General features: G+C 42.2%; 1 protein-coding gene across 1 annotated transcript; it reads right to left on the bottom strand.

Moving 5' to 3' along the window:
• Positions 1–1,835: 1,835 nt before the first annotated feature.
• Positions 1,836–25,161, bottom strand: ezh2 (enhancer of zeste 2 polycomb repressive complex 2 subunit). The gene is made up of 19 exons (XM_078280760.1): positions 24,768–25,161; positions 22,473–22,596; positions 19,895–20,023; positions 19,362–19,481; positions 18,417–18,537; positions 18,065–18,244; positions 15,039–15,144; positions 12,755–12,918; positions 11,833–11,930; positions 10,280–10,541; positions 9,648–9,814; positions 8,982–9,117; positions 7,486–7,611; positions 7,209–7,387; positions 5,871–5,966; positions 5,400–5,481; positions 3,130–3,210; positions 2,950–3,034; positions 1,836–2,080 (listed from the first exon to the last, which is right to left on the bottom strand). The coding sequence occupies exons 2-19, from the start codon at positions 22,587–22,589 to the stop codon at positions 2,020–2,022; spliced, it is 2,310 nt and encodes a 769-aa protein (XP_078136886.1). The 5' UTR covers positions 22,590–22,596; positions 24,768–25,161; the 3' UTR covers positions 1,836–2,019.
• Positions 25,162–26,087: the final 926 nt, after the last annotated feature.

Raw genomic sequence — 26,087 nt, 5'->3', positions numbered from 1 at the left:
AAGAAAAAGGTTCAACGTGTTTCTCTGGCAGGTTTAGTTTCCCGTCCTGGTGAAGGAGTAGTCCTGGTTTTGGGTTTTCACGTTAGCACCTAAAGAAGAGGCAGCGTCACAAAGCAGAGTCATCTCCAGAAACACATTCATTTCCATTTCATCTATTTAACCCTTGGGTTGTCTTCCCGTCACACCTTGCAACATTTAGCTCCGTTTAGTTTAGTGTCGTCTTTTCCGACATTTGTCACTTTTTCACGTTTTTTCAAATCCTATAAAATTGAGTTAAACACCCAAATACAATGAAAGTAGTGAACTGGTCCTTTATTTTATTGTGAAGAGCGTTGTATGGAACCATCCACGTTATTTTTTTGTTGACAATTTGGTTAAAGAAAACCCAAAAATGGAACAACAGAAGGGTTAACCAATGCTTAGACTGATGGGCTATCAATGTCTCGGGGCCACTTACGAAGGGTTAGGGTAGTTAGGCTCCCTTCTTTTTGTAGGTTGTAAATGATATTCTATAATACACATTTCCTATTTTATCCAACCAATATGATAGTATCTATAATGTGTATTATTTGATAGTGTCTGGGCCACTATACAGAAGCTCCAAATAGTTTCCCAGGATGATCCCATTTCACACACCTGCGTTATGTCTTATCATCGTACTTTTTTTTCCCTTCTAGTTTTGGTCGTCTTTTGACACTTTTCCCGATGTTTTTGACACCTTTTCCGTTGTTTTAGTCCATTTCTTTCTGCACTTAAAAACAAAAACAAAATTCCAATGCTATAAAATGTACTTGTTACTTGTGAAGAGCGTTGTATGGACAGTTTGGTTGAAAGAAACCCAAATTTCTGACCATAGGACAACAAGATACAAACTCCAGAATATGCTTTAGTATAACAGTCTGTTTGTTCTCAATAAATCTTCCGGAAAAAGTCTTGGGCTGCAACTAGTAATGGTTTTAATAACTGATTAATCTGCATTATTCTTAAATGTTTTAGTCTATTAAAAAGGTAGAAAATCCCTGCAACCAGTGAATGTTTGACTTAAGTAATAATCAAATCTGAATTGTTGCTGATGAATCGTTTAATAACGGCGAATGTACGTATGTATCAAAACTCGACTGTGTGGCAACATCCCTCCGATCTCACACGCAAGACCTACCAAAGACGGCTTGGAAACCAAAATACCAAAAATGACCATCCGTGAATGGCAGGCCAGGAATTATACAACACACAAGCGCAACACACAAAGTCCCAGAAAATAGCTCTGTGTTCATTCCGTCAACAGACACATGAAAGAGCATCGAGGCGCCAATCCAGATTTTCAGAGACTGAGCTGATGACCCATGTGGCCCACCAGGCATCAGGCACAGGTGGCCGACAGTGGCAATATCCCTCCGATCCCACACACAGGAACTACCAAAGACGGCTTGGAAACCAAATCTGTGTTGGCTGTGGTGTGACGCTGCTTTGTGAACGGCCTCCCCGTTTTACAGACAGACAGTGATCTGGCACTCGGAGGAGAGTGCGGCTGGTTCAGTTCACACAGTTTAAAAACAACGCGACAACGGACCCACATGTGGCGCACGGTACACACACACACAGTCCAGACGGTCGTGTGTGAAAGCGGCTGGTGGAGGATTTTGGTCCCTGAAGCATGAATTGAAAAGCTAGTTTTTAAACAAAGAGTTGTTGGTTTGTCTCCTATTTAACAACGACACAAACGAAAGTCAGTTTGTCGGTGATGTGCACTTCCAGCTGAGGAAAGATTTACAGAAGAGGAAGATTTGTTGACAGGAGAAAAATTACAAGACAAAAGAGAAACAGATCTGAAACAAAAAAAAAAAGATCAAGGTGACAAAAAACAACTAAAGAGCATCAAAATTCAGCTTCAAATATTCCCAGTTTTCCTGAAGCTTTTAAACATTTTGACAAGTCATCGGGGTTTCCTGAAGTGACGGTGTGTTTGTGTTTGAGTGTAAGGCCTTGGTGTCGTTGATCCACAGGAGGTAGAAGTCCGAATCAGGCGAGCTCCATCTCCCGCTCGATCCCGACATACTTCAGAGCGTCAGCCTGGCTGTACCTGCCACACACACACACACACACACACACACACACACGTTAGTAGGGTTTCCTCTAGAGGTGCAAGATATATTGACTCAACATCGTTATCACAATATATTGAAAATGTCACAATAAGTATGCAGTATTTAGTTTATTTTGTGGGGCGCTGCGTCCCGTCCGTTGGCTGTGTGGCTTAGTTGTGTTTGATTTAGAGCTTGAAACGCTGTAATGATCATGTTTCATTGGCCAGTTACTGTGGTTACCGTGGTTACTGTGCCACTTGCACATGTTAGTGCACGTCAGCGCACGGGTCCACTACGTGACAATCCCTATGGAGCGTACCACATTACAAACCCTATGGAGCGTACCACATTACAAACCCTATGGAGCGTACCACATTACAAACCCTATGGAGCGTACCACATTACAAACCCTATGGAGCGTACCACATTACAAACCCTATGGAGCGTACCACGTGTGTGCAGATTTGGACAGAGTGACAGTGTAATGAAGAAATAGATAGAGACAACTAAACAGAACCAATCAGAGAACAGAAAGAACAGTTGTGTTCTGTTCTCTTTATTTATATATTTTATACTGTCTTTTTTTGACGAGACTGATGGCAGCAATAATCGTTTTAGTGATACCACAAACATGGACGGAGTGCTAAAAGCTAACTGGATATTTGAATACAAGTACGCCAAACCGAGCTTTTAGTGCATTCGTTCATTGGCCCGATTTCTTGTTATTATTGTTACTTGAAAATAAATGTTATGCTATATTGAAAACTGGGAATTATTCCAACTAAAAAGGCAGCTTAAAGTCCAGATGTGTGCCAAAAGATTTTTCATTATCGATTCATTTGTTTGTAAATAGTTTTGTAGTTACCTGTAGTCAAAGAAGAGTTCCTCTCCAGTCTGGATGGCTCTCTTAGCAAAGATTCCTATCCTGTGATCCCCGTTTACCATCATCACTGCAGAGGACACACAAGTCAGCCACAGCTCAACATGAGTATAAACATCCATGTCTTTATACACATTTTTCATAATGTTCAGCTCATCTTCTTACCTTTTGCATAGCAGTTGGGGTTGACAGAATGGTTGGCAAAGCGGATCTTGTTGCCTTTCCTCGTGGCATCAACAACAAAGTCTGTGGAGAAAAAATAAACTTTTCAACACTTGTGTTGTTGGAAGGACACTCTCCACGTTTCACGGAAGTACGAAACCAAATGCCCAACTTATTTGTACTCCACAGGGTTCAATAAAAAAAAAAAAAAAATTCTACTTGCCCAAAGCCAATTTTTACTGTCCAGTATACAACTAGTTTTAAACTTGTAAAAAGTGTCAAAAAAGATACCGTATTTTCCGGACTATAAGTCGCACTTTTTTTCATACTTTGGCTGGTCCTGCGACTTATATATCAAAATATATATAATGTAACATGTTTTAAATGTTATTTCATGCTGAAAACATTACCGTCTACAGCCGCGAGAGGCGCTCTAGGCTTGTGACGACTATATGCTGCTCCTAAAGACAACTGAGAAAGAAAAAAAACACGCAGCCGGAAACGGTCATCGAGCAGCAGAAGGAGAGTTTGGAGTGAGAGAGAAACTTGTGAGGGACTGGAGAAAAGGTTAGTCTTACTGCAATGAAGAAAACAAAGAAAGCTAGTCGCGCTGAAATCCAGATGGCCAGAGCTGGAGGAAGGAGTCCACAGATGGGTGCTTGAACAACGTGCTGCTGGGAGAGGCTCGTCAACAGAGCAGTTACGTTACGTTAACGTAGAGGACACCTACCGTATTCAGCCCCTTGTTCTGGGGGCTGTTGGGTAGTTTAATAACTGTTAATGTGTTATGTTAACATAGAGGACACCTACCGTATTCAGCCCCTTGTTCTGGGGGCTGTTGTGTAGTTTAATAACTGGCCTTTCCAGATTAAATGTCTGTTCTTGGTCTTGGATTTTGTGAAATAAATTTCTAAATAAATGCGACTTATAGTCCAGTGCGACTTATGTTTTTTTTCCTCTTCATGACGCATTTTTTGACTGATGTGACTTGTACTCCGGAGCGACTTATAGTCCGGAAGGTCTGTTCTTAAGGTCATAAGAGAAGCATGTATCTGTGTCATCATGCAACCAGGGAGACAACAGTAGACAAGCTCACCAACAGCCTCTTGTATTCTCAAAAGCAAACGTGTGTTTATGAATTAGGACAGATGAATAACTAAAAATGGACCTTTACAGACTTCTCTTTAATTTTGTCCAACACTTTGTCAAACAGTGACAGGCTAAACATTCTAGTAGTAACATGTCTGTTCTTGGTCTTGGATTTTGTGGAATAAATTTCTAAATAAATGCGACTTATAGTCCAGTGCGACTTATGTTTTTTCCTCTTCATGACGCATTTTTTGACTGATGAGACTTATACTCCGGAGCGACTTATAGTCTGGAAAATACGGTAGTTAAAAAATGTTGGTAAAACAAACCTCAAAAACGACAGAAAATGTCCTGCCAAAAGCCTCAACTCCATTCTTGATTGGCCAACGGCACATTCAAATCAAATCATTCAACAAGCGTTCTCTGGCAACAGAACGATAACGTCACTTATGATACGATGATGCCCCAAAGAGTAAGTAGGTTGTTATGGTAACTAACCTTTATCGTTGAACCCTGGTACAAATGATCACTTTGTTAAGGGTTTCTCAAACTTCTCAAATTTCCAATATCTTGAAACATGAATGAATAAATAAAAAAAGCCCACAATCAGGCTGTGCATCTGTGTGTGTGTCTGTGTGTCCGTGTGTGCGCGCGTGTCTGTGTGAGTGTGTGTCCCCGTGTGTGTGTGCATGTCTCTGTGTGTGTGTCCCCGTGTGCCTCTGTGTGTGTGTGTGTGTGTCCCCCTGTGTGTGTGTGTGTGCCTGTGTCCCCCTGTGTGTGTGTGTGTGTGTGTGTGCCTGTCTCTGTGTGAGTGAGAGTGTGTGTGTCTGTGTGAGTGAGTGTCCGTCCATGTGTGTGCGCGCGTGCCTCCGTGTGTGTGTGTGTGTGTGTGTGTGTGCGTGCCTCCGTGTGTGTGCGTGCCTCCGTGTGTGTGTGTGTGCGTGCCTCCGTGTGTGTGTGCGTGTGTGTGTGTGTGTGTGTGTGTGTGTGTGTGTGTGTGTGCGTGCCTGTGTGTGTGTGTGTGCGTGCGTGTGTGTGTGTGCGTGCCTCCGTGTGTGTGTGCGCGCCTCCGTGTGTGTGTGCGTGCCTCCGTGTGTGTGTGTGTGCGTGCCTCCGTGTGTGTGTGTGTGCGTGCCTCCGTGTGTGAGAGTGAGTGTGTCCCCGCGTGTGTGTGCGTGTTATACCGTTGTTAAGGTTGAAGAGGAAGCTGCACATGTATTTGTCGTAGACCTTCCCTCTGCGATCGGCTTCATCCTGAGAGATTATCTGCAAATACGATATTATATTACACATTTAAATGGAATACTTTTTCTTCAGTTGAAGAGGTCATTTAGGAAGATTAGACTTGGTTTCTCAGCTTTTATTGCTTCCATTTTTCCATTTCTTTGCATCACACTGTGGGCTTTATTAAATAAACGTGTTTGTTTAAAGTGTTCTGCCTCCATTTATCTTTAAGGAAGCCCTGCTGAACTTTCCATCTTTCCATTTCTTCCTTTCAAAAGTGTGCGTGAAAATGCAGCTTATAGATACAATCAATCGTTTAAAGAAAACAAGAATCTAAAATGGTGCATTTGTATATCTGTACAGATTACGCTAATGAAGGTGAAGCCACAACAAGACCCATCAGTAAAAACACACGGACAGTGAAGTCCTACCTCTCCACAGTACTCGGATATGAACTCGTTTTTCTGGACCGGCTCTTTGATGAAGATGCCCCAACCTGCCACGTCTGAAGGAGCCAGCAGCAGATGCTGAGAGACAGAGAGCAACATCAGAGTGGGCTGTTTGAGCTTGTGATAAAAACAAAGACACTACTGTTGAAAAGTTTGCCATCTCCTGCCACAAAGCTTGATTGTGTCGGTCAGATGTCTGAGAGGACGACTCTACGTGTCCGAAGCTCTTTGATGCTTTTAGCTTGTAGACAGTCCACTTTACAAATATGTTATTTAGTTTTGTACACAAAGAACAAAATGCTGTACAATGGTTCAAACAGACTGACAACTGAAAGGGCAGAAAGAGACAAAGATCCCTCTCAAAAAGTTGAATAAGGAGATAAGAAATCAGCAGTCGTTTGTTAAAGAAACTAGACCATTAGCATCAAAATATGTGCAGATTTAAACAGGAACACGTTGCTATTTAATCCAGTGTTTTCACCGGTTTTGTTTTGTTTGCTGCTCATTTCTGTAGTTATTGTTGAAGGAAAGACGAACATCAATAAAACAGCTGATTCATAACTTTTCAAACGTAGTGTTCATATTGGATTTTTTTGCTACGGAACACATGGTTGTGTTCGGGAAATTGAAGTTCAAAGTGTTGTAAGTAAAGGCTGTTTTATGCTTCTGCGTCAACGCCACGCTGTATCTATGCCGTCGCTTCACGGCGTCGTGACCCTTTCGGAGTTCTGCGTCGGGGTTGAACGCGTTTTCTTTGCATCGCGGTGCATTTCACCGCCAGAACGCTAGTGGGTGTGTGGTTTCCGGAGGGTCGATCACGATTTCCGATAATGCCGAGCGAAAGAGAGAGAGACAGTTTGTGTTATGTTATCAAGCAAACTTTAGCACAACTGCCCACAAAGTACTACTTGCTGGCGAAGTGCTAGTTTAAAAACGTTACTCACATATAGACACTTTACAAACGGATAACCCCGTCATTGTAACCGAAATAGGTCTGATTTTATTTGCAAAGCCGATGTCAGTGAACTAGCATGTTGCTACTCCCCACAGCAGGCTGCTTGAAACACCGACTGTCAACACACAGGACCAGTTGACCAATCACAGTCCTTTCGGTCTGCGTCGCCTCGACACCAAGTTACAAATTTTTGGAGGTGCACGTCGAGCTACGGCGGAGGGCTCGGAGAGAAGTTCGCAGGGGTACGCCGTCGATTCGACGCTGAAGCATAAAACAGCCTTAAGAAATATCTGTGCATTGTTTGGGCTCCGACAACTTTTGTGTTGTATGAAAGTGTGATTAAAGGTCTGGAATGAATCAAAAACCTTCTTGGCGCCTCTCTGGATGGAGCAGTTCTTGCAGGACACGTTCTTGCTGTCCCAGTGGTCTGCAGCGCCGCAGGTCAGGCAGAGGTCGGGGTCACACTCCCTCACGGCCAGGTAGCAGGGGCACTGCTTGGTGTTACACTGAGCTTTGCACCGACAACCCGGGAAACGGTTCTGACCTGCAGCCACACAGCAGAAGAGCAAAGTTAACTTTCATTTTAGCAGGAATAAAAGCTGCTGAAGTCAGAAGTGTGTGTGTGTGTGTGTTCGTTCTTACATTCAGAGCTGCACTGGCAAAACTTCTCGCAGAAGTTTTGAGCGGTGACGCAGGGACATGAGGAGTCACAGGGCTGCCGCGGGTGGTCACATGGCTGGTAATTATACACGTGATTGGACGAGCCATCTGTAAGGGATCAGAAGAAACGCAGCGGTCAAACTGGATGTTTCAAATCAATCATCTTCTGCGTTTCACCAAGTTAAACAAACACGTTTCCTGTAGCTTTAACAAGAGTCATTTATCTGCCCGTTTATTTCTGTGGAAGAAAAACCGAGTAATCCCAATTCATGCTGTTCATCCCAACAGCTATTGTGTATACATTTGTTTCTGTATTTATCGTTTATTATATAATAATGTTCAATATGTTTGTTTGTTTATGTATGCACCAACCACCAACGCAAATTCCTTGTAAGTGTAACTTACATGGGCAATAAAACGTTTTTCTAATTCTGATTCGGAAGTGTAAAAAATCCTGGAGGCTAAAATGTTGACATGTTTTCAGCCACGTGGAGGCTGACGGAGTCAACTATTGGATGACTGTAAGAACTTCTCATCTTGCGCCACCAGACAGACACATTTTCCACAAAGTTAGTCCAATACGTTTGGACCTTGGAGCATTGCTGTTATGATGGAGGATTTGCACCGTAATATTTGTATTTGTAATCTTCTGCATGTGTGTGTGCTGCTGTGCGTCCCTGTGTGTGTAACAAGCATAGTGTGCACGTGCTGTGCACGAGCCTAGGAGCATTTTACTAATGCTCTGTTAAAATAACAATGAAATGCTGCGTTATTGACTTTAGACCAGGTTTTTGTTGGTCAATGGTGCCATCACTTCCCGCTGCCTCAAGATAGCAATACACCCAGAATGCACCTGAATACACCTCCCTGTAAGACCAGCACGCCCAGAATGCACCTGAACACACCTCCCTGTAAGACCAGCACGCCCAGAATGCACCTGAACACACCTCCCTGTAAGACCAGCACACCCAGAATGCACCTGAACACACCTCCCTGTAAGACCAGCACGCCCAGAATGCACCTGAACACACCTCCCTGTAAGACCAGCACGCCCAGAATGCACCTGAACACACCTCCCTGTAAGACCAGCACGCCCAGAATGCACCTGAACACACCTCCCTGTAAAACCAGCACGCCCAGAATGCACCTGAACACACCTCCCTGTAAGACCAGCACGCCCATGGGCCACAGATGGGTGCAGGTGCATTTACCATTTAAACGATGTGGGCGCTGGACAGGAAATTGACAACTGGGTCGGTCTTAAACTAGCAAAGACACTTGCGTCGGGCTTTGCGCTGCACCGGGTGCAGGACAGGACCCTGAGTCTCTCTGTAATTTCATGAGCTTCAATCCAAACCTGTGTACGAACCAATAGTAAAATAACACATTTGGGTCCTTTTTTTGTATGGTCCACATTAAAAAACACCTCTACTTTTCTGTTTCCTTTTGCAAACGGTATTGTTGAAGTGACCTCTGACCTTTCTTCAGCTGGATCTTCCTGCAGTGAGTGGCCCAGAGTCTGTGTTTCCTCTTCTTCTTTCTGGGCGGTGTGTCTTCGTCTTCAGCAGGAGCCCGAGCAATGATGCTCGACTCCTTCACCCTGAACTCGTAAACCTGCAGAACCACAGTTGAGAGAACGTTTTAGAAAAAGTAAAAAAAACTTGTGTTTTCAGCTTCTTAAATGTGAAGATTGTTCTAGTTTCTTCTCTCCTCTGGGACAGTAAACTGAATATATTTGAGTTGTGGACAAGACATTTGAGGACGTCGTCTTGGGCTTTTTGGGAAACACAGATCCACGTTTCAACATTTTCTGACATTTTGTTAACCAAACAATTTATCCATTAATTTGGAAAATAATCCACAGATTAACTGAAAATAATCATATATTGCAGCCCTAAACATTTTAGACTTTAGTGTCCTTCAATAACTTTCCTTACATAGTTTGTTTTGCTGTAAGATTAGATACAAGTGCATTATGTTTTTAGTTTTAAGAGAAACTTAAATCTTTTCTTCCAAGGACGTCAGTTTGGCAAGTGACTCTTATCGATAGCTGTTGAACCAAAATGTAAACTCTTTTTTCCTTCTCTCGTGTTTAGAACAACCTATGAACTAAGCTGCCTGCAGGAGTCAAACTAGATGCTCACCTGTCGGCAGGTCTTGGTGCCTATGAGCCGTGCGATGGCGCAGAAGTTGTCGTAGTATGTCCCGATGAGAACCCTGAAGAGAGAGGCTTCGGCGCCGCTCCACTCCACTGCTTCAGCCTCACCACTCAGCTTCATCTTCACTGGAGTCTGACACCGCGAGTTTCCCTCTGCGTGCACACACACACACTTTAAGGAAGGAACTTTCTCCGGAAACCAACGACCTTATGAGGAACTAAGGAACTATATCTGTGTTGTTGATAAAAGGAACGAGTGACTAAATGTAGCCTCAGGTTGCAAAAACGTCCCTTCTTTGAGGAGAATACTTGCAACGTTTTCAGGAAGTTTACCGTTGCTGACTGGCTAAACACAGACACAGTGGCTGGACCAACTTTTTGGACCAACTTGGGGAGGCTGTCAGCCCGACTGACTTTTCTGCCGACGGTCGGCCGTCTGGTTGGTGTATCAGAGACATTCTTGTTGGTTGTAGCCTTTAAAAAAAAAGTCTTAAAAACACTGAAGTTGGGTTTGATTCAGCTTTTCCAAGGGACATACTGAGATATGTCTTGCCAAAGAAGTACAGAACTTTGATGGCAGCTTCTTTATTACTTTATATAACGAGCGAGTGTTTGTACCTGAGCTGCTGGTGTTCTCGTCCTTCTTGTCGTCGTAGTCTTTGTCGTCGTCTTTGTCATCATCTTTGTCGTTGTCTCTGTCGTCTTCTTTGCTGCCCTCGCGGTCGCTGTCTGTGTCTTTGGTTTCCGAGGAAACCGATGGCGTGCTGGGTCGGCTGTTGCTGTTCGGCATTCGTCCACGGCGACGGCCCACCGTGCGCTTGGACGGCGTCTTGGCCCGCTCAGCAACTACGCCTGCGGGGTACTCGCTCACTATCCCATCCTGAGTAATCACAGCAAGATAACAGTGACACACTGAAGGGAAAGTAGCCAGTGAAGTGAATATTTTATCAGGTTATTCTTCAGTTAAATATATAAAAAGGTAGATACTTTATTGATCCCCAAGGGGAAATTCAAGGTCCCAGTAGCTTACAGACATCACACACAACATACACATACATCATAAACAGGATGATCAAATGACAAATCCACATGAATAATATGGACAATAAAAAAAAAAAAAAAGATACTAAATAAAAAAAATCCACATGAAAGATAGGGTAGGATTGGGCATCGAGAACCGGGTCCAACTTGGAAACGTTTCAAAAATATATGTATAATGCATAATTACAATGGAATTGGTTGGAAAACGTGGTTTCAAATCTGTACATCGGTTCCAAATTTAACATGGGCAAGTTTTGGTTTCCGTAGTGTCCGCCGTACTTCCAGGCGCTTGTTGGTAAGTTGGTAAGTGGCGCTCTAAAGTGTGGCTTTATTTTACGTTGTAAAACTGCAAATCACCATTTAATCAAAATTACATTTTGCCCAACCCTAACAAAAGAGCTATTTCCCCCCATTTGTTTGATAGAAGTGAAGACAGAAACAGAGTAAGGGCGCTGACACACAGAGCAGATAATCGGCCGTCTGACAGTCTGGTGAGGTCAGTGACTCCAGTCTGGTCGGTGTGTCCGTGCCGTCGTCTGTTGGAGGAGCTGTCGGCTTCATTTGGGCCGACCTCACATGTTCAGTCAGAGACAGGACAGTCGGGACTCACCCGGGAATGGCGAGCGGATGAGCGGATCTCAAAATCTGATGAACATCTTTTAAACTGACCTTTGTTGATCTGAAATGAAGACAGATTCAGCAGCTGCACGGCCTGTTTCTCTCTTCAAATGTTTTCATAAACCTGTTTCGGTGAACTATTTTAGGACAATATGAGATCGTATTCTGAACGAGACGCCATGACAGTCTGGCTGTGAATTTACGGAGAAAAAAGAACCACGTGACGCATTCGTCCTATCAGCTGCCGGTTTTCATTTTCTGGGAAACAATACAGAGCAGCGCCGCCTGCTGCTATTGAGACGTATTACGTTTCGCGCACGTGCAGAGCGTATGCTCAAGTCGGCGTCTCTTCGGTGCGTTCTGAGGCACTTTTTGGACCTCGGGGACCCGACTGATCAGTCCGACTGGCTTTTCTGCCGACGGTCGGCCGTCTGGTTGGTGTGTAACTACCTTAAGGAGAACAACAATTAACACTGCTGTGATATTTAATGAATGAAGGACAGTTGACTCACCTGTACCAGGTACATGTAGCAGTCGAGGCCGCAGGGTTTGGTGTCCACCTGGTTCTCCAAGTTCTTGCGCTTATAGGTGTTTGGAGTTGCATGGAAAGCTAAAAGACAAGAGATGGAAGAGATGTGTGTTGAAAGTCTGATGTGAACACTAAAACAAAACATAACAGAGAGGAAGCCTGTTAAAAAAAAGATGCTAAAAGCAAAAACTATCTATTCAAAAGGGTTTTACACGTTTCATTCCAGTCGGTGAAAGACTCAGCAGGGCAAAAAATTAAAAAATGTAAAAGTCAATCGACTTTGAAGTCTGTTAAAGTCTGACGTTTATAGTGGTCTGCTTTTTTTATAGGGATGCACTAGAGCTGTGCAATTAATCAAATTTTAAGACGTGATTTGGGCTCCCAGCGATCACAAAAATAGTAACTGAGAAAAGGGATTATTTTGGATTTTACAGTTCATTTGGCCAAAACCAATCCAGCATATTAGATTGCATCCTTTCTCACCCATCATTTTTTAATAAGATGCCAATTGTGTGAGTTTGAGAGAGAGAGAGAGAGAGAGAGAGAGAGAGAGAGAGAGAGAGAGAGAGAGAGAGAGAGAGAGAGAGAGAGCGAGTGTGTGTGAGTTTGAGAGTGAGTGAGTATGTGTGTGATTAAGTGAGTGAGTGAGTGTTAAAGTGAGAGAGTGTGTGTGAGAGAGAGAGAGAGAGCGAGTGCGAGTGTGTGAGTTTGAGAGTGAGTGAGTGTTGAGAGAGTGTGTGAGTTTGAGAGTGAGTGAGTATGTGTGTGATTAAGTGAGAGTGAGAGAGAAAGAGAGAGAGAGTGTGTGTGAGTTTGAGAGTGAGTATGTGTGTGATTAAGTGAGTGAGTGAGTGTTAAAGTGAGAGAGTGTGAGAGAGAGTGCGAGTGTGTGTGTGTACACTAACGGTGCAGGAAGCAGTCGTATTTGAAGCATCGTCTGCAGAACAGCGTGTGGAAGGAGTGCAGGCTCTGTTCGCGCTGCACAGAGCGGGCGTTCGGACCGTCGATGTTTGGTGTGCACTCAGGGGGCAGCGCGCCGGGCAGCTGCTGCTCCGTCAACTCCTTGTACCTGACAGACAGACAGAGAGAGAAATCAAAGCGGCTTACAGTCGATGTCAGGAACTGAATAATGGCCCATGCATACACCCGAGTTTACAATGAATCTACGTGTCACAACAGCAGTCTTCATCCCATCAAACAAGCCCCATAATATCTCTTTGTTCTTGTGGAATAAAAGAGAACTTGATCTTACAGATTATGTAAATAATGAGTCTTCATATGAAGAAAAAGGACACAATGGAGTAAACAAGACTCACTTCCATGTAAAGAGGAAACACCTGCAGTCTTCTAACAATTGAATTAGGCAAAGAATCAAGAAACTTTCATCCAGTCTGCAAGGATTTATGAACAATTATTTTTAGGATAAAAACACAACTGTGTGTCGTAAACACTTTCCTACAAAATAGGGAGGTTTCGCACTAACAAAGAACCTGTTAAATGTGCAAGGTTTGCCTGTTTTGCCATTACTGGTTTTAACAGCTATGTAGAAACCCCGATACATGCCTCGACACACACACACCTAATTCTTTCAGTCAATCGCACACACATACTTTGTTATATTGTTGTCACAATAACAGAGAGACTTCAATATGAGTGTTCATATAAAATATATTATGGTAGAAAGATAAAAGAAACTACACGGCAGGGTGAAATAGAAGAGATTGTTTTGTATATTTCCACGGCATGTTATGTAGCGAGCAGTGTGTACTCGAGTTATTACAAAAGGTTTCTATCAAAACGTAACAGTATATATGATGCTTACTTGTGGGCTAAAAAGAATAGGCTCATCATTCTCATGAACTACAACTTTAGGATTTAACTTATACCAATATTTACACCTTTAGTAATAGAATAGAAGGGAGAGAGAGAAAGAAAGAAAAGGTTTGCAAAGATTCTTAAAGTTTTGGCTGAAAAAGTTGTAAGAAATTAAAGAAAAGATGAATTTCAAAAGATTTTGAACAGCCTTTGTTGTTGGTCTGAAAAAGAAACCACATCCAAGCTTGTGTGGCGCTTTCTTGTTTTAGGAAAACCAAACAAGCTTAATTTGTGCTGCGCTAAGCAGTAGAGACGGAGACTGAGTAGCGGTTACCGAGGGGGGATAGAGCTGCATGTTCCTGTGCTTCGTGGGTGTGACAGGTTTGCTGTATCTGTAGCAGATGACCAATCATAAAAAACTGTCTCTGTGTGACTTAACACAAGAGTAGAAAAAAAACTGTTGAAACCTGAGTGTTCAGAACAGTTGGAAATATGAGGTTTTTGCTCACAGTGATTTCTTTTAAACACGTTTACCTCATTATTTGAACCTTTGGCCACATTTAGCATGAACATCGGACATTGTAACATTATAGATATGACAGGAAATACGGAAAAGCATAATAGGAGCATTGCCAGATCTTCCTCCCCAGTGCTGCTGCTGCGGAGGGTCTGGCTAGTCCACACAGCATTCCTGGATGCGAGGAAAAACGTACTCTGGTTTATTGGCATTTCTTTAAACCAATCACAATCGTCTTGGGCGGGGCTAAGCACTGGACAGACAGTGCTGCTGCAAAATAGCCTCAGGAAGGAGCTTGTTTTGGTGGAACATGTGTACGTTCAAAAGTAGTTTTAGTCGTGCAACAGAAACCTCAGATTGGACAGATCGTCTAGCTAGCTGTCTGGATTTACCCTGCAGAGATCTGAGGAGCAGTTAACCAGAGTCCTCACAAATCCACCAGAGGTTAGAACGCCAACACAGAGACAGAGGAAGGGGACGGACATCTGGCCAAAAAGAAGGACATGCGGCAGGAATTTCCGGCGGCACCGGAGCAGTCCCCGAAGTGACATAGACTGCCTTTAACATAACTAGAGATTATAGTATTGATGGACAAACGATGCAAGTATGACAAAAGTAATTCAACATGAAGAGTAAATATACAAAAACATGTGTACAGTAACTTATTATATTGGTGCAGCTCATATTTGCAGTATATATATATATATATATATATATATATATATATATATATATATATATATATATATATATATATATATATATATATATATATATATATATATATATATATAATAAACTGTGTCCCTCTGTTATTGTCACAACACTAACACTCACATACAAACAAACCCACTAACTTTTCTTTGAGCTCCTCAGTGGAGCCCTTGTCAGGGAACATGGAGGAGATGGCTTCAAAAATCTTGTCAGAGGGAAACTTCTTGGTGCCGTCATTGCTGGTTCGGCCTGGAGACGACACATGCAAACGCGCTTTCCATCAGGGCACAAAACTCACTTTTACTTAAACCCACCGGCCAATCCCAGTGACCTACGTAACCACGTTTCTAATTGTCTGTCGCCTCTGGGCCAAACAAGGCTAAAGTCGTTGCCAATTAACTACCCACTGAATAGTCTTTTGCGCTGCACACAATCACATACATTCTTGCTGTAATATCATTTTAAAAAGGCCCTGATCACAGACACAGGTGTTTTCAGTTTATCAGGCTGATCAGACCTCTTCCCAGGACTGTGTCTGTGTGTGTGTGTGTGTGTGTGTGTGTGTGTGTGTGTGTGTGTGCGCATAAATATGCAGACTTTGGCAGATTATGCATTGAATTATGTGATCGCATAATCACGTTTTTCCGGAGGGACTGATTAAGGGCCAGACGTGTATTTAAGAGAAAAATCTAATATCCTTTGACTGTATTATTGTAGGATTATTGATTTGGTCTTCTCACTTACAGTTTGGTCGACATAAAGCCCTAAAAAAAGTTCCTTAGCCATCATAGAAAAAAAGAAAAAGAAATCTCCAAAAAAAAGGTCACAAAAGGCGCCAAAAATGTCGGAAAAGGTGCCAAAAAAGCAGTCGGAAAAAGTGACAAAACTTCACAAAAGCTACAAAATGTTGAAAAAAAACCCGACAAAAACCAGGTGGGCCAAAATCTATTGTGAACCTAATTGATAGGCGGGCCGGATTAACATCTGCAAGGGGCAGGATTTGGCCCCCGGGCCTTGAGTTTGAAACATGTGGTATAGACTGAGTGTTTGACTTCTTCCTGAGTCTCTTGTTAGCTTTGTTGCACCTTTTAGGGCGGGACAAATGACAGCGTCATTCTCATTGGTAGAAAAGATTTGTGATGTAATAAATTCCCATCTAAGCTCCGCCCAATCTTCAACCTGACCAGAGGTTAAATCAGCCAGAATAAATGAAACACCTGTGTGGCTGTTCAGAAACTTAAATACAGTTTTTTCCCCCCGACAAAATTCATATTGTGTTTAAAAAAAAAACAAAAAAAAACAGCATCTTCTGCTCATTAATTAGCGTGTACGGTTTTGGTTCGGCTGAGTTCTCTCGGCCCTCCCTAACCGTAGGCAAGACGACGAGGTCTGCAAGTACACTGAACGAAATTATAAACACAACACTTTTGTTTTTGCCCCCCATTTTTCATGAGCTTAACTCAAAGATCTAAGACTTTTTCTATGTACACTAAAGGCCTATTTCTCTCAACCTGATCAACTCTATGCGAAGGAGATGTGTTGCACTGCGTGAGGCAAATGGTGGTCACACCAGATACTGACGGACTACGGACTCCCCCCCCCAAATACAGTAAAACTGCACATTTTAGAGTGGCCTTTCATTGTGGCCAGCCTATGGCACACCTGTGCAATAATCCTGCTGTCTAATCAGCATCTTGATATGAGGAGGATGGATTTTCTCAGCAAAGGAGAAGTGCTCATTAACAGATTAGTGAGCAATATGTGAGAGAAATAAGCCTTTAGTGTTCATAGAGTCTTAGCTCTTTGAGTTCAGATCATGAAAAATGGGGGCAAAAACAAAAGTGTTGAGTTTATAATTTTGTTCAGTATGTTCTCCCAAAACAGTATATAATAGGAAAAAACGATCACGAATGAATCGTGATTATTTCCCACAGTATCAATATTTGTCTTTTATGTAACCAATGATTCACCTAAATACAGTTTATACGGTACCGAAAATGCAAAAAAATCCATGTTATGTTCTTCTTTACAAATGAAATGTGTGATGTGCATTCTTCTCAGTTTGTAGAAATGTCTCATACTATATTGTCTGTAGAAGTGTATCATTCAGCTTTTGTGAAAGAATCACAATACTAGAATCAGCGCCCATGCAGGGTTTCCCGCAGCACTTTGCAGGTTAGGCGGCCCGTTTCCTACAGACTGTGTTGATGCGACTTGCGGATGGAGGGGGCAAGAAAGAAAGAAAGAGACGCAAGTCGCATCAACACAGTCTGTAGGAAACAAGGTAACGGCGAGTTGTAAAGATACCACCAATCACAACGGAAAGAGCATTTCCTGGCGGTGAGTGTAACTGTCGTTTATTCACATTTAAAAAAGGGACAAATCGCCATTTCACCGTCGCGTGTGCGTCAGAGTTTGTCAAATGTGTGGCAGCTGGGGCATGCCCGGGCAGAGACGGGGTGATGGACCCACCGGCGCGTTGGCATACGGCAGGCAGAGAACATTTATATACGTTTCTCTGTCCTGTTCTTCACAGCAGTGAGGCTTTCTTCTATTGTTTCAACGAAGTGAATACATGACGAAGTGACTGGAACTATCCAGCACCTCTCGCGCCTGGATTCTCAACGTCCTGTCTGTTGCCCGGTCTTTGAGACACAGCTGTTGTCCGTTTGTCTGACGGTTAGTTAGCGTAGTTACACACAGTGAAATTACATGTCCTGTTTTTATTTCACACATACTATCTGCTTTGAGTGAGTGAATCTATGGGCTGAGCTATTATCACAGAGCTGTTTGTTTTTAGAGAAGAGTAGTCAGGCGAAGTAGAAGAGAGCGTGTCACGGAGGAGAATGGGAGCAATGCGAGTAAAACTGTTATGAGCTTAAAAATTGCACATTGCAACTGTTATTTTGAAAAGCTGGTTATTTATTAATTATTTATTATGACTTAAATGTAATATTTAGTGTAGTGTGTACCCCCCGGTCAGATGGCAAACCTATCACCTTAACTAAGACATTTTCTGCGGGAAACCCTGCCATGTATCGTGAAGGAATCGAATCAAGATAAAAGCAGATCGTATTGTGACTATTCGTACTGATATTGCAACTGCGATATTAAAAAGGGAATGGTTACCGTGTCAACAGATAACACTGTGATGATCACTGGTACTTACTCTCATTGTTAATGAGCCCATCCTTGCGCGGGTCCTCTGGATGCTCCTTGCCCTCACACAGCTCCATCTTTTCTACCTTGAAGTCGTGCTCTTCCTCCTCCTCATCGTCCTCGTTGTCGCTGTACTGCGACAGAGCGCTGACCAGCTCCACGAATATTTCATCGTTGATGAAGCCGCACTCTGCAAAACACAAGACATTCAATCAAATGCCTTTACTCAGCAGAATAATGTTTACGTTTAATGTTTTCAGGTTCATGTCAGGTCGTCTCTGTTGATGGAACATTACCAGAATGAGAAGTTCTCATCTTAATATTAAGGAAAGCAACAGGCATCGTTTACGACTGACCCTCACCTCTGTCTCCATGGACTTTGCCATCATAGTTCTTGATGAGTTCTTCTATGAAAGTACCATCTTGATCCAGGATCTCGTCTCCCATGTAGGGGATGTTATGGAGCACCGTCTCATCCTCCACCTGGAACAAGGAATGCAAAACAAACATTACACACACACACACACACCCCTGTGGTTAACACTGACTATGTTTACATGTACACATTATGCCGGTTTCTGCCCTTATTTCACAATGGATTCATGGCTAATGACTGTGACTATACCACTAATATTCCTGATTACATGCAGCCATGCAAAATAGGATTTTTCTAGCGTTGGCAGACTTGTTGGAGCGTGCAAACTGAGCCTCCCTCTTTCATTCCTTCAACCAGGTTCTTGAAAAGATCGGCTCTGTTGATATCCAAGTCTTTGATAATGTTTAAAAGTAGCCGTGTTGCTCCTTCTTTTCTTTAAGCCGTGCATCTCTACCGAAGCCCTGCAAACTGTTGGCTGGTTGGTTTGCCTACAGCAACCACAGCAACGCTCAGAGCTGATAGTAAGCCGTAAACAGCCAAGAAGCCATAAACTGTCAAACTGCAGTAATAACCCTGATTGAGACACAGATTCTGAATGCGCTGTATGCTCGACATGTCCAAAGAATGTTTCTAAAACCAGAATAATACCGGCATATCACACACACACGTCTTAATCTGAAAAAGGCTATATTCTGGAAAAGGTCTTATTCTGAATATCTAAACAGAATACGCTGTTTACATGACCCGTACCAAAGTCAGAATATTGTCACATTCGGAATAAAAGTGGATAATGAAAGTGCATGTAGCCGTACCGATTGTCCCGACCACTGATGCAATTGTTTCACTTCTACAACTCTGCACTAAAAAAACTCTGAAGTACATTTTAGACAATGTTTTCCACTACATGCAGCTGTTAACCGTTAATACACACCATGAAGTTCTGCTGCAGCGGAGACCAGGAGTACATGACCGGGACTGAGGCCACGGCGTTGAGAGTCTTCAGGGGAATGACCTGCCGGGGGTACTCAGAGAAGCCGCTGTCCACCGTGCACTGCAGAGGAAAGGCAGAGAAAAGGTACAGTCACAACACAGCAGCAGCAGCGTGATCATGTCGTATGAAATGTATAGCTGTGTGTATGCAAGGTGTGCATCTGTGTGAGCTCGAGTGAATGTGTTTATTTACTACACTTACTTTTTATTGCTACTAACTGGTTTTTGGACTTTTTATTGTACTCACTGTAAAAATTTGACTCCTATATTATTTTAACTGTTAAAAGCCCTTCTAGGGACAGGTGTTGCCAATTAGCCATGGCTATAAACACTGCAATACAGGCATCAGATTGTTCTTTGTGTAATATATGTTTTTTGTGTCTGTCCCTATTCAAATAAACAGAAATAAACACAGCCTAAAAAAAACCTTTCCAGAAGCTTTTCATCATCTGAGAACAGCGTTAATCCACCGACCTCTCGGGTTCCTCTCAAAGAGCCGACAGATGTCATGATGTGAACCGGCTGGATTCTCCTGGTCTTCCACTCCTGGTTCAAGATGTCAGTGCGATCCATGATTTTCTGACGGTTGGTGTTGAACATGCTCTGCAAGAGAAAAAGAAATGTAAACTAACTGCGAAGAACAAAAGACAAGCAACGTGTCAGTCGGCCAGCAGCCAAAATGTGCCACACTTGACAGGATGCCGATTAGGAATGGGTTTAAAGAAAAAGTGATTTTCCGATTCAGTTGAATGATGCGAAATAGAGTCATAAAATCCAGAGATTGATCTTTTAAGAGGCTCTGTTTTAAAGCTATAGTGAAGATATTGGGGTCATATGAAACTAGACGATCTAAGGAATCAACGTCATGCTAAATAACGCTCCAAAAGTTAGGAGACATTTTGGCGAGGGAAAGATCTGCCATGGCCATGTTCCCAAATGTTTGGCTTTAGATATACCGTCTCTGCACTGAAAAAAACTATGTAACTGCTTTGGGTTAGTTCTTAATAATAGTTCTTTAATAATGCAGCAGGTTAGAGGGTTTCTTGTACAATTTACAGCATTTGTTGTGCGAGAAGCTCCTTCATATCTTAAGCAAAATCTGTATTTTAACTGAAATATCCCTAATAGACACGATAATGGATCAAATCAGGCCTTTGTGAATCGGAATCGATTCAGGATATCCGTGGCAATATATATTCTGATGCTTTCAGTCTAAGACTAAAATGATAATGCACAAAGTAAGTGATAAAAACATTACTTCTACTACTGCCATATTAAGTATCCATTAGGTCTGATTATTGATGTATAAAAGTAGGCTTCTAAAAAGCGCCGGCTGCCACCTCTTCTCCATGTGGACAATTTAACACTATTTCACGTACATTTATATAAAGATTTCTCATACATCTAATCACTGGGTTTCGGACTACACCGGCCTAACTATAAAGGTGTCCTCAGTGATTTTAACCACCTAAACAGGATGACAAAAAACAAACAAATCATCAAAGGGACAAAACACTGCTGACGTAAAGAGGAAACGAGAACACAAGCAACGTTGGCATGCAAACATCACATTTCCTGTTGTTGCTTTTCATGATTAAAGACTTGTAGTAAGAGAACTGTGCATGGGTTTACGTAAACCGCCACGAGTGATTGTCACCTGTAGTAGCTTAGCTCAAGGTCAGTCAAGGTCAAGAATGAGCCTTAACTTTTAAGCCAACATGGACGAGAAGTCTTTTAAATGCTGAGTAGTTGTGATCGTCTACCATTCACGTGCAAACGCATCATCTGGTAATGAAGATCTTGTGCTTGAACGTTTCAGAGCAGCTACTTAAGGGACCCTGTAGTGAAGATCAGGCAGGTTTTTTGGCAGTTTGCAGATTATCTGTATTAGATTAATTTTTGGCATTTTTCACATAATCGGCCGGCCGATATCAGAGTATATCGAGCCGATTCTTTGTGTTCAAGTGTTTTCTTCAGTCCTAAAAACAAAGAAATGCTGCTGGCTGCTACTGTGTGCAGCACTACTATTGTTAAAGTGTTTATTTTATTTATGAAAGTTTGCAGATTTGTATTCTCAGAAGTTTGATAAATAAAAATATATTTTTTTTATACTACATTACACTACCTACATTATTATTATTATTATAATACAATATGTTTTTACATTATACATTTTTAATTTAAGTATACAAGTGCAGATTGGTGAAAATGTTGTGCATGTTAAGTAATTATTAGGGTTACATTTTATCTTTGAAATAGAGATTTAAAAACATGCACATATCAAAAATAAAGATTAAATGTCTGTTCTTGGTCTTGGATTTTGTGAAATAAATTTCTAAATAAATGCGACTTATAGTCCAGTGCGACTTATGTTTTTTTACTCTTCATGACGCATTTTTTGACTGATGTGACTTGTACTCCGGAGCGACTTATAGTCTGGAAAATACGGTACTAATAATCGGTATCTGCCATTATAAACCAGTATCGCTCTATCCCTAGTGAAGATTGTTTCCACGTCCTGCAGCTCTTTGTTGCAAGAGGCTGCTGCAGTTACATCCATCTACCTACCATCTCTCTCTTCAGTTAAGCCAAGGCTTTTGTTCTTAAGGTCATAAGAGAAGCATGTATCTGTGTCATCATGCAACCAGGGAGACAACAGTAGACAAGCTCACCAACAGCCTCTTGTATTCTCAAAAGCAAACGTGTGTTTATGAATTAGGACAGACGAATAACTAAAAATGGACCTTTACAGACTTCTCTTTAATTTTGTCCAACACTTTGTCAAACAGTGACAGGCTAAACATTTAAAAATCTATATTAAACTGCAAAAGTTACAGCGTTGTTAATGCTAATTTTACAATCCTTTCTGTGCAGAAAATTTTTAATATCAGGGCTAATCGCACGTACAAGTATTTCAGCTGTTGAAAACTATTATCTATTATCGTTTCTATCATTTTAATGTGATTAAATTAGTGTTTTTCCTCTGCCAGCCTGTTAGCCGGCTTCTATGAATATCTGCGTGGAGTGAAGGTCCGTCTGCGTGTGGACAAACCTTGACCTCGTCGGCCCGTCTGAAGCGTTTGAGCTGCCGAAGCCTCATGTACTCAGACTTCACCCTCCTCTTCCAGCAGGCAGGACCCTTCTCTGAGCGCTTCCCTGTCAGCACCATGATCAACCTGCAGAACAAAAAACAGAGGGAGGGTGAAGGATTCTACACACAGTGTTGTAGTACTCGGGACCGGTCTCAAGACCACGTTTTGAAGGTCTCGGTCTCGTATAAAGAGGACTTGGGATTTTATTTTTAAAACCACCCCTGCAGAGATATTGCTAAATTTCCTGTGCATTCTCTAACTTTATGTGTTACCATTGTTACTGTGATTGGACGTAAAACGCTTCAAATGCAACCAATAACATGACTCATTTCTAATTTGAAATGGGTTTCTTATAACCCCCTCTCCCCGCCTCCTTAACACACACACACACACACACACACACACACACACACACACACACACACACACACACACACACACACACACACACACACACACACACACACACACACACACACACACGAAAGTGAATCTTGGAGACAGAAGAAGTAGTTCTAGCTGTCTGGCACTGGTCTGATCTCGGTCTTGTCTCGGTCTCAACCTCTCAAAGTCTCCGTCTTGTCTCGGTCTCAACCCCTCAAAGTCTCGGTCTTGTCTCGGTCTCAACCCCTCAAAGTCTCCGTCTTGTCTCGGTCTCAACCCCTCAAAGTCTCCGTCTCGACCCCTCAAAGTCTCCGTCTTGTCTCGGTCTCAACCCCTCAAAGTCTCCGTCTTGTCTCGGTCTCAACCCCTCAAAGTCTCCGTCTTGTCTCGGTCTCAACCCCTCAAAGTCTCCGTCTTGTCTCGGTCTCAACCCCTCAAAGTCTCCGTCTCAACCCTTCAATGTCTCCGTCTTGTCTCGGTCTCGACCCCTCAAAGTCTCCGTCTTGTCTCGGCCTCAATACACTCTGTTGATGACTTGGTCTCGTTTTAGGTGGTCTTGACTGCAACACTGTCTGCACATTTAATATTTGCAGTCTTTGCCAGGACTTCTATATCTTGACTGGATTGTGGGTCTTAAACATAAGGAAACCAACATCATGCTTTTGACTGGCTGCAGTTCCACCACCAGCAGAATTATTTATTGATTCCACAAGAAACAAATGACATACTCAGGGGTCTGCTGCGATCGATATGAGACAATATCATTAACGCCCATTTAACAAACAGCTACATTTACATCAACTCAAAAAAAGCAACTAAAATACGATTTGACAATTGTACTGAGATTTTCCAGACATTTAAATGAAAAACAAAACTACTAACCTAGTTAGTATCACTATATAAATATTGGGAAAAGCTTGTCATTGTTTTGAGAAACTAACTCAGAATAACTTACAGACAGGGTTAAAAATTAGCACCAATCTAACAGTCAAATGCTGGTATGCAAGTAGCAGGTAGATTTGCTTCACTCACCAGCCAAAAAAAACAATGATAATCCATTGAGTGGCTGTTAAAATTTAAACATTAACTAGTCATTTGGCTGGTGGACAAAACAAAAAAAACCTTACTTTTAGAAGCTGCTTACAGGATCTGTTTTCCATCACATTGGCAGAAATCCACATGCATATCAACTAGTATTCTAGATGATTTGTATGCCTTGAAATGTGTTTTCAAGGCATACAAATAACACAGCAAGCTTGGCAACATCCTGACATCTCTCTGGCACCTGTCACATGCTTCCCACTAAGGTGCCCCTTAACTGCCAGTGTCAGTAATTCACTCTCACTGTCTCTCATTAAGATTTCACTCTGTCACACACACACACACACACACACACACACACACACACGCGTTATTTAGGAGGGAATACATTCTGACCCACAGTCTCTGTGCAATACTCATTTTATGTGCACTAGTTTCTTTTGTAGATACGTCTTTAATGTATATATTTGTATTACTTCATATATTTCATATTAACTGTTCCCTTCATAGTCTTTGCTTTCTTGGCAATAAACATTTTTCTGGTTATTTATTTACTTATTTTATTATATTATATTTGAATATGTCCCTTACATGTTCTACTAAATGTCTTTTTAATGGAGCCTGCTAGCATAAGCTTTTCCATACGTTTGCACCCGTATAACCGGTCTGACAATAAACATCTTGAATCTTGACAGAGATACAAAATGTTGGCATGCGACCCGGTCCAGCTAAAGCTAACTGTTGGTTAGTTAACAAAGAGTGTAGCCTCGAGGACAGACCGTCGGAATCGCTGGAAACAAAAAGACAACAGCACTGACAGCTCCTCTTACCTGCACAGGAGGCTCAGTACTCATTCAACGGAGTGATATGGGATCGATGTGACACAACACCGGCCGAAATCGTCCTTTTTGTTGGGGATTAACGTTACCTGGCTCCGTGTTTCGGCTAGCTGTAACGTTAGCTCGGCGGCTAACTAGCGGTTAGCTTAGGAGGAGGAGGGATTCACTTTGCCGGCTTTACGTAGCGAGAGTCGGCAAACAGAAGAAAAAGACGCCGCCCCTTCTACTTTGAACACGGCTATATAAAAGACAGTATTTGTGGATGTGAATCAGGCTGTTTAAGTTCACCCAGCCTATAAACAATTCGTCCAAATCTAATGTTTCCGCTACGGTTCAAACTGCTCACACTCAACGCCCACTACGGCTTCGGCAGATTCAAGAGGCGCCAAACGTTTGGGCCAATCACAGAAGCCTATATTACGGCTGCTCAGTGTGGTGTCACGTGATTGGTTTGGGTTGTTTCAACGTGCTAGCCAATGAGAGTTTAGAGCTGCGCCGGGGCGGTCTGCAACGGGGACATGTGGACCGACAGGTTCTCTTTGTTCTCTCATAATGTCAACAGAATATAAATAAAAACACAAATAGATTGTTTGACAATTACATTATTAACAAGCAGTCTTCATCTTTCATTATCCACCAGTGTCGGTGTCAGTTTGATTAAAGTTCGCGGTAGGCAGATCATCCTATTATAGTGTCTTTTACATATTTTTATTGCAATATTTATATATTTATGTTCTTGACTGTTGCAGTACTTTGCTCTATTGTGTATTCTATTTTCATAGGTTTATTGTATGCCCGCAAAACATAGCAAAGAAAAGACAAAATAAAAACAATAAAAACAAACATATGCAAAAAATAAACATGCATAAAGTAAGTTTTCATTTGCATGGAATTTGCCTTGGCTTGTTTTGCCTTCTTGTCTTTATTTACCCTAATACCTTGCCATTGTTTGGCTGTCTTTTGTTATATTGACCTCTGGATGTCCTGCTTTTGCCTTGTTTTTGTCTGTCAAAGCACTTTGTAAACTCTGCTTTAAAAGGTGCTATATATAAAGTTGTTATCATCTTAGATTCTCTATACCAGTGTCGGTGTCATGTTGCGAATAGATAGTATAGTTAGTTTAAGCGTCAGTTTACACACACACACACACACACACACACACACACACACACACACACACGAAGCATGTGGCTGTGCAGCAAGGGCATGGATGTATTACAGTTTTATGGACTGGAAGGGTCGCCAGGTTTATTGAGCCCTGCCTCTTCCAAACAGCCATTGGCTCACAGCTCCAAAGTGTCTGCAATCTGC

Source organism: Sander vitreus, chromosome 22 (genome assembly GCF_031162955.1).
Source record: "Sander vitreus isolate 19-12246 chromosome 22, sanVit1, whole genome shotgun sequence".
Lineage (NCBI taxonomy): Eukaryota > Metazoa > Chordata > Actinopteri > Perciformes > Percidae > Sander > Sander vitreus.
This window is presented reverse-complemented; position numbering and strand designations above follow the sequence as displayed.

What these genes read in the sequence shown, in the direction of transcription:
- ezh2 (XM_078280760.1), bottom strand. Translation starts at nt 22,589, where the DNA reads ATGGTGCTGACAGGGAAGCGCTCAGAGAAGGGTCCTGCCTGCTGGAAG. An exon ending in ACTGAGGAGCTCAAAGAAAA is followed by an intron (nt 12,919 to 15,038) that starts GTTAGTGGGTTT and finishes TCTGTCTGTCAG; the next exon opens with GTACAAGGAGTTGACGGAGC. An exon ending in GCACCAAGACCTGCCGACAG is followed by an intron (nt 9,118 to 9,647) that starts GTGAGCATCTAG and finishes GTGGTTCTGCAG; the next exon opens with GTTTACGAGTTCAGGGTGAA.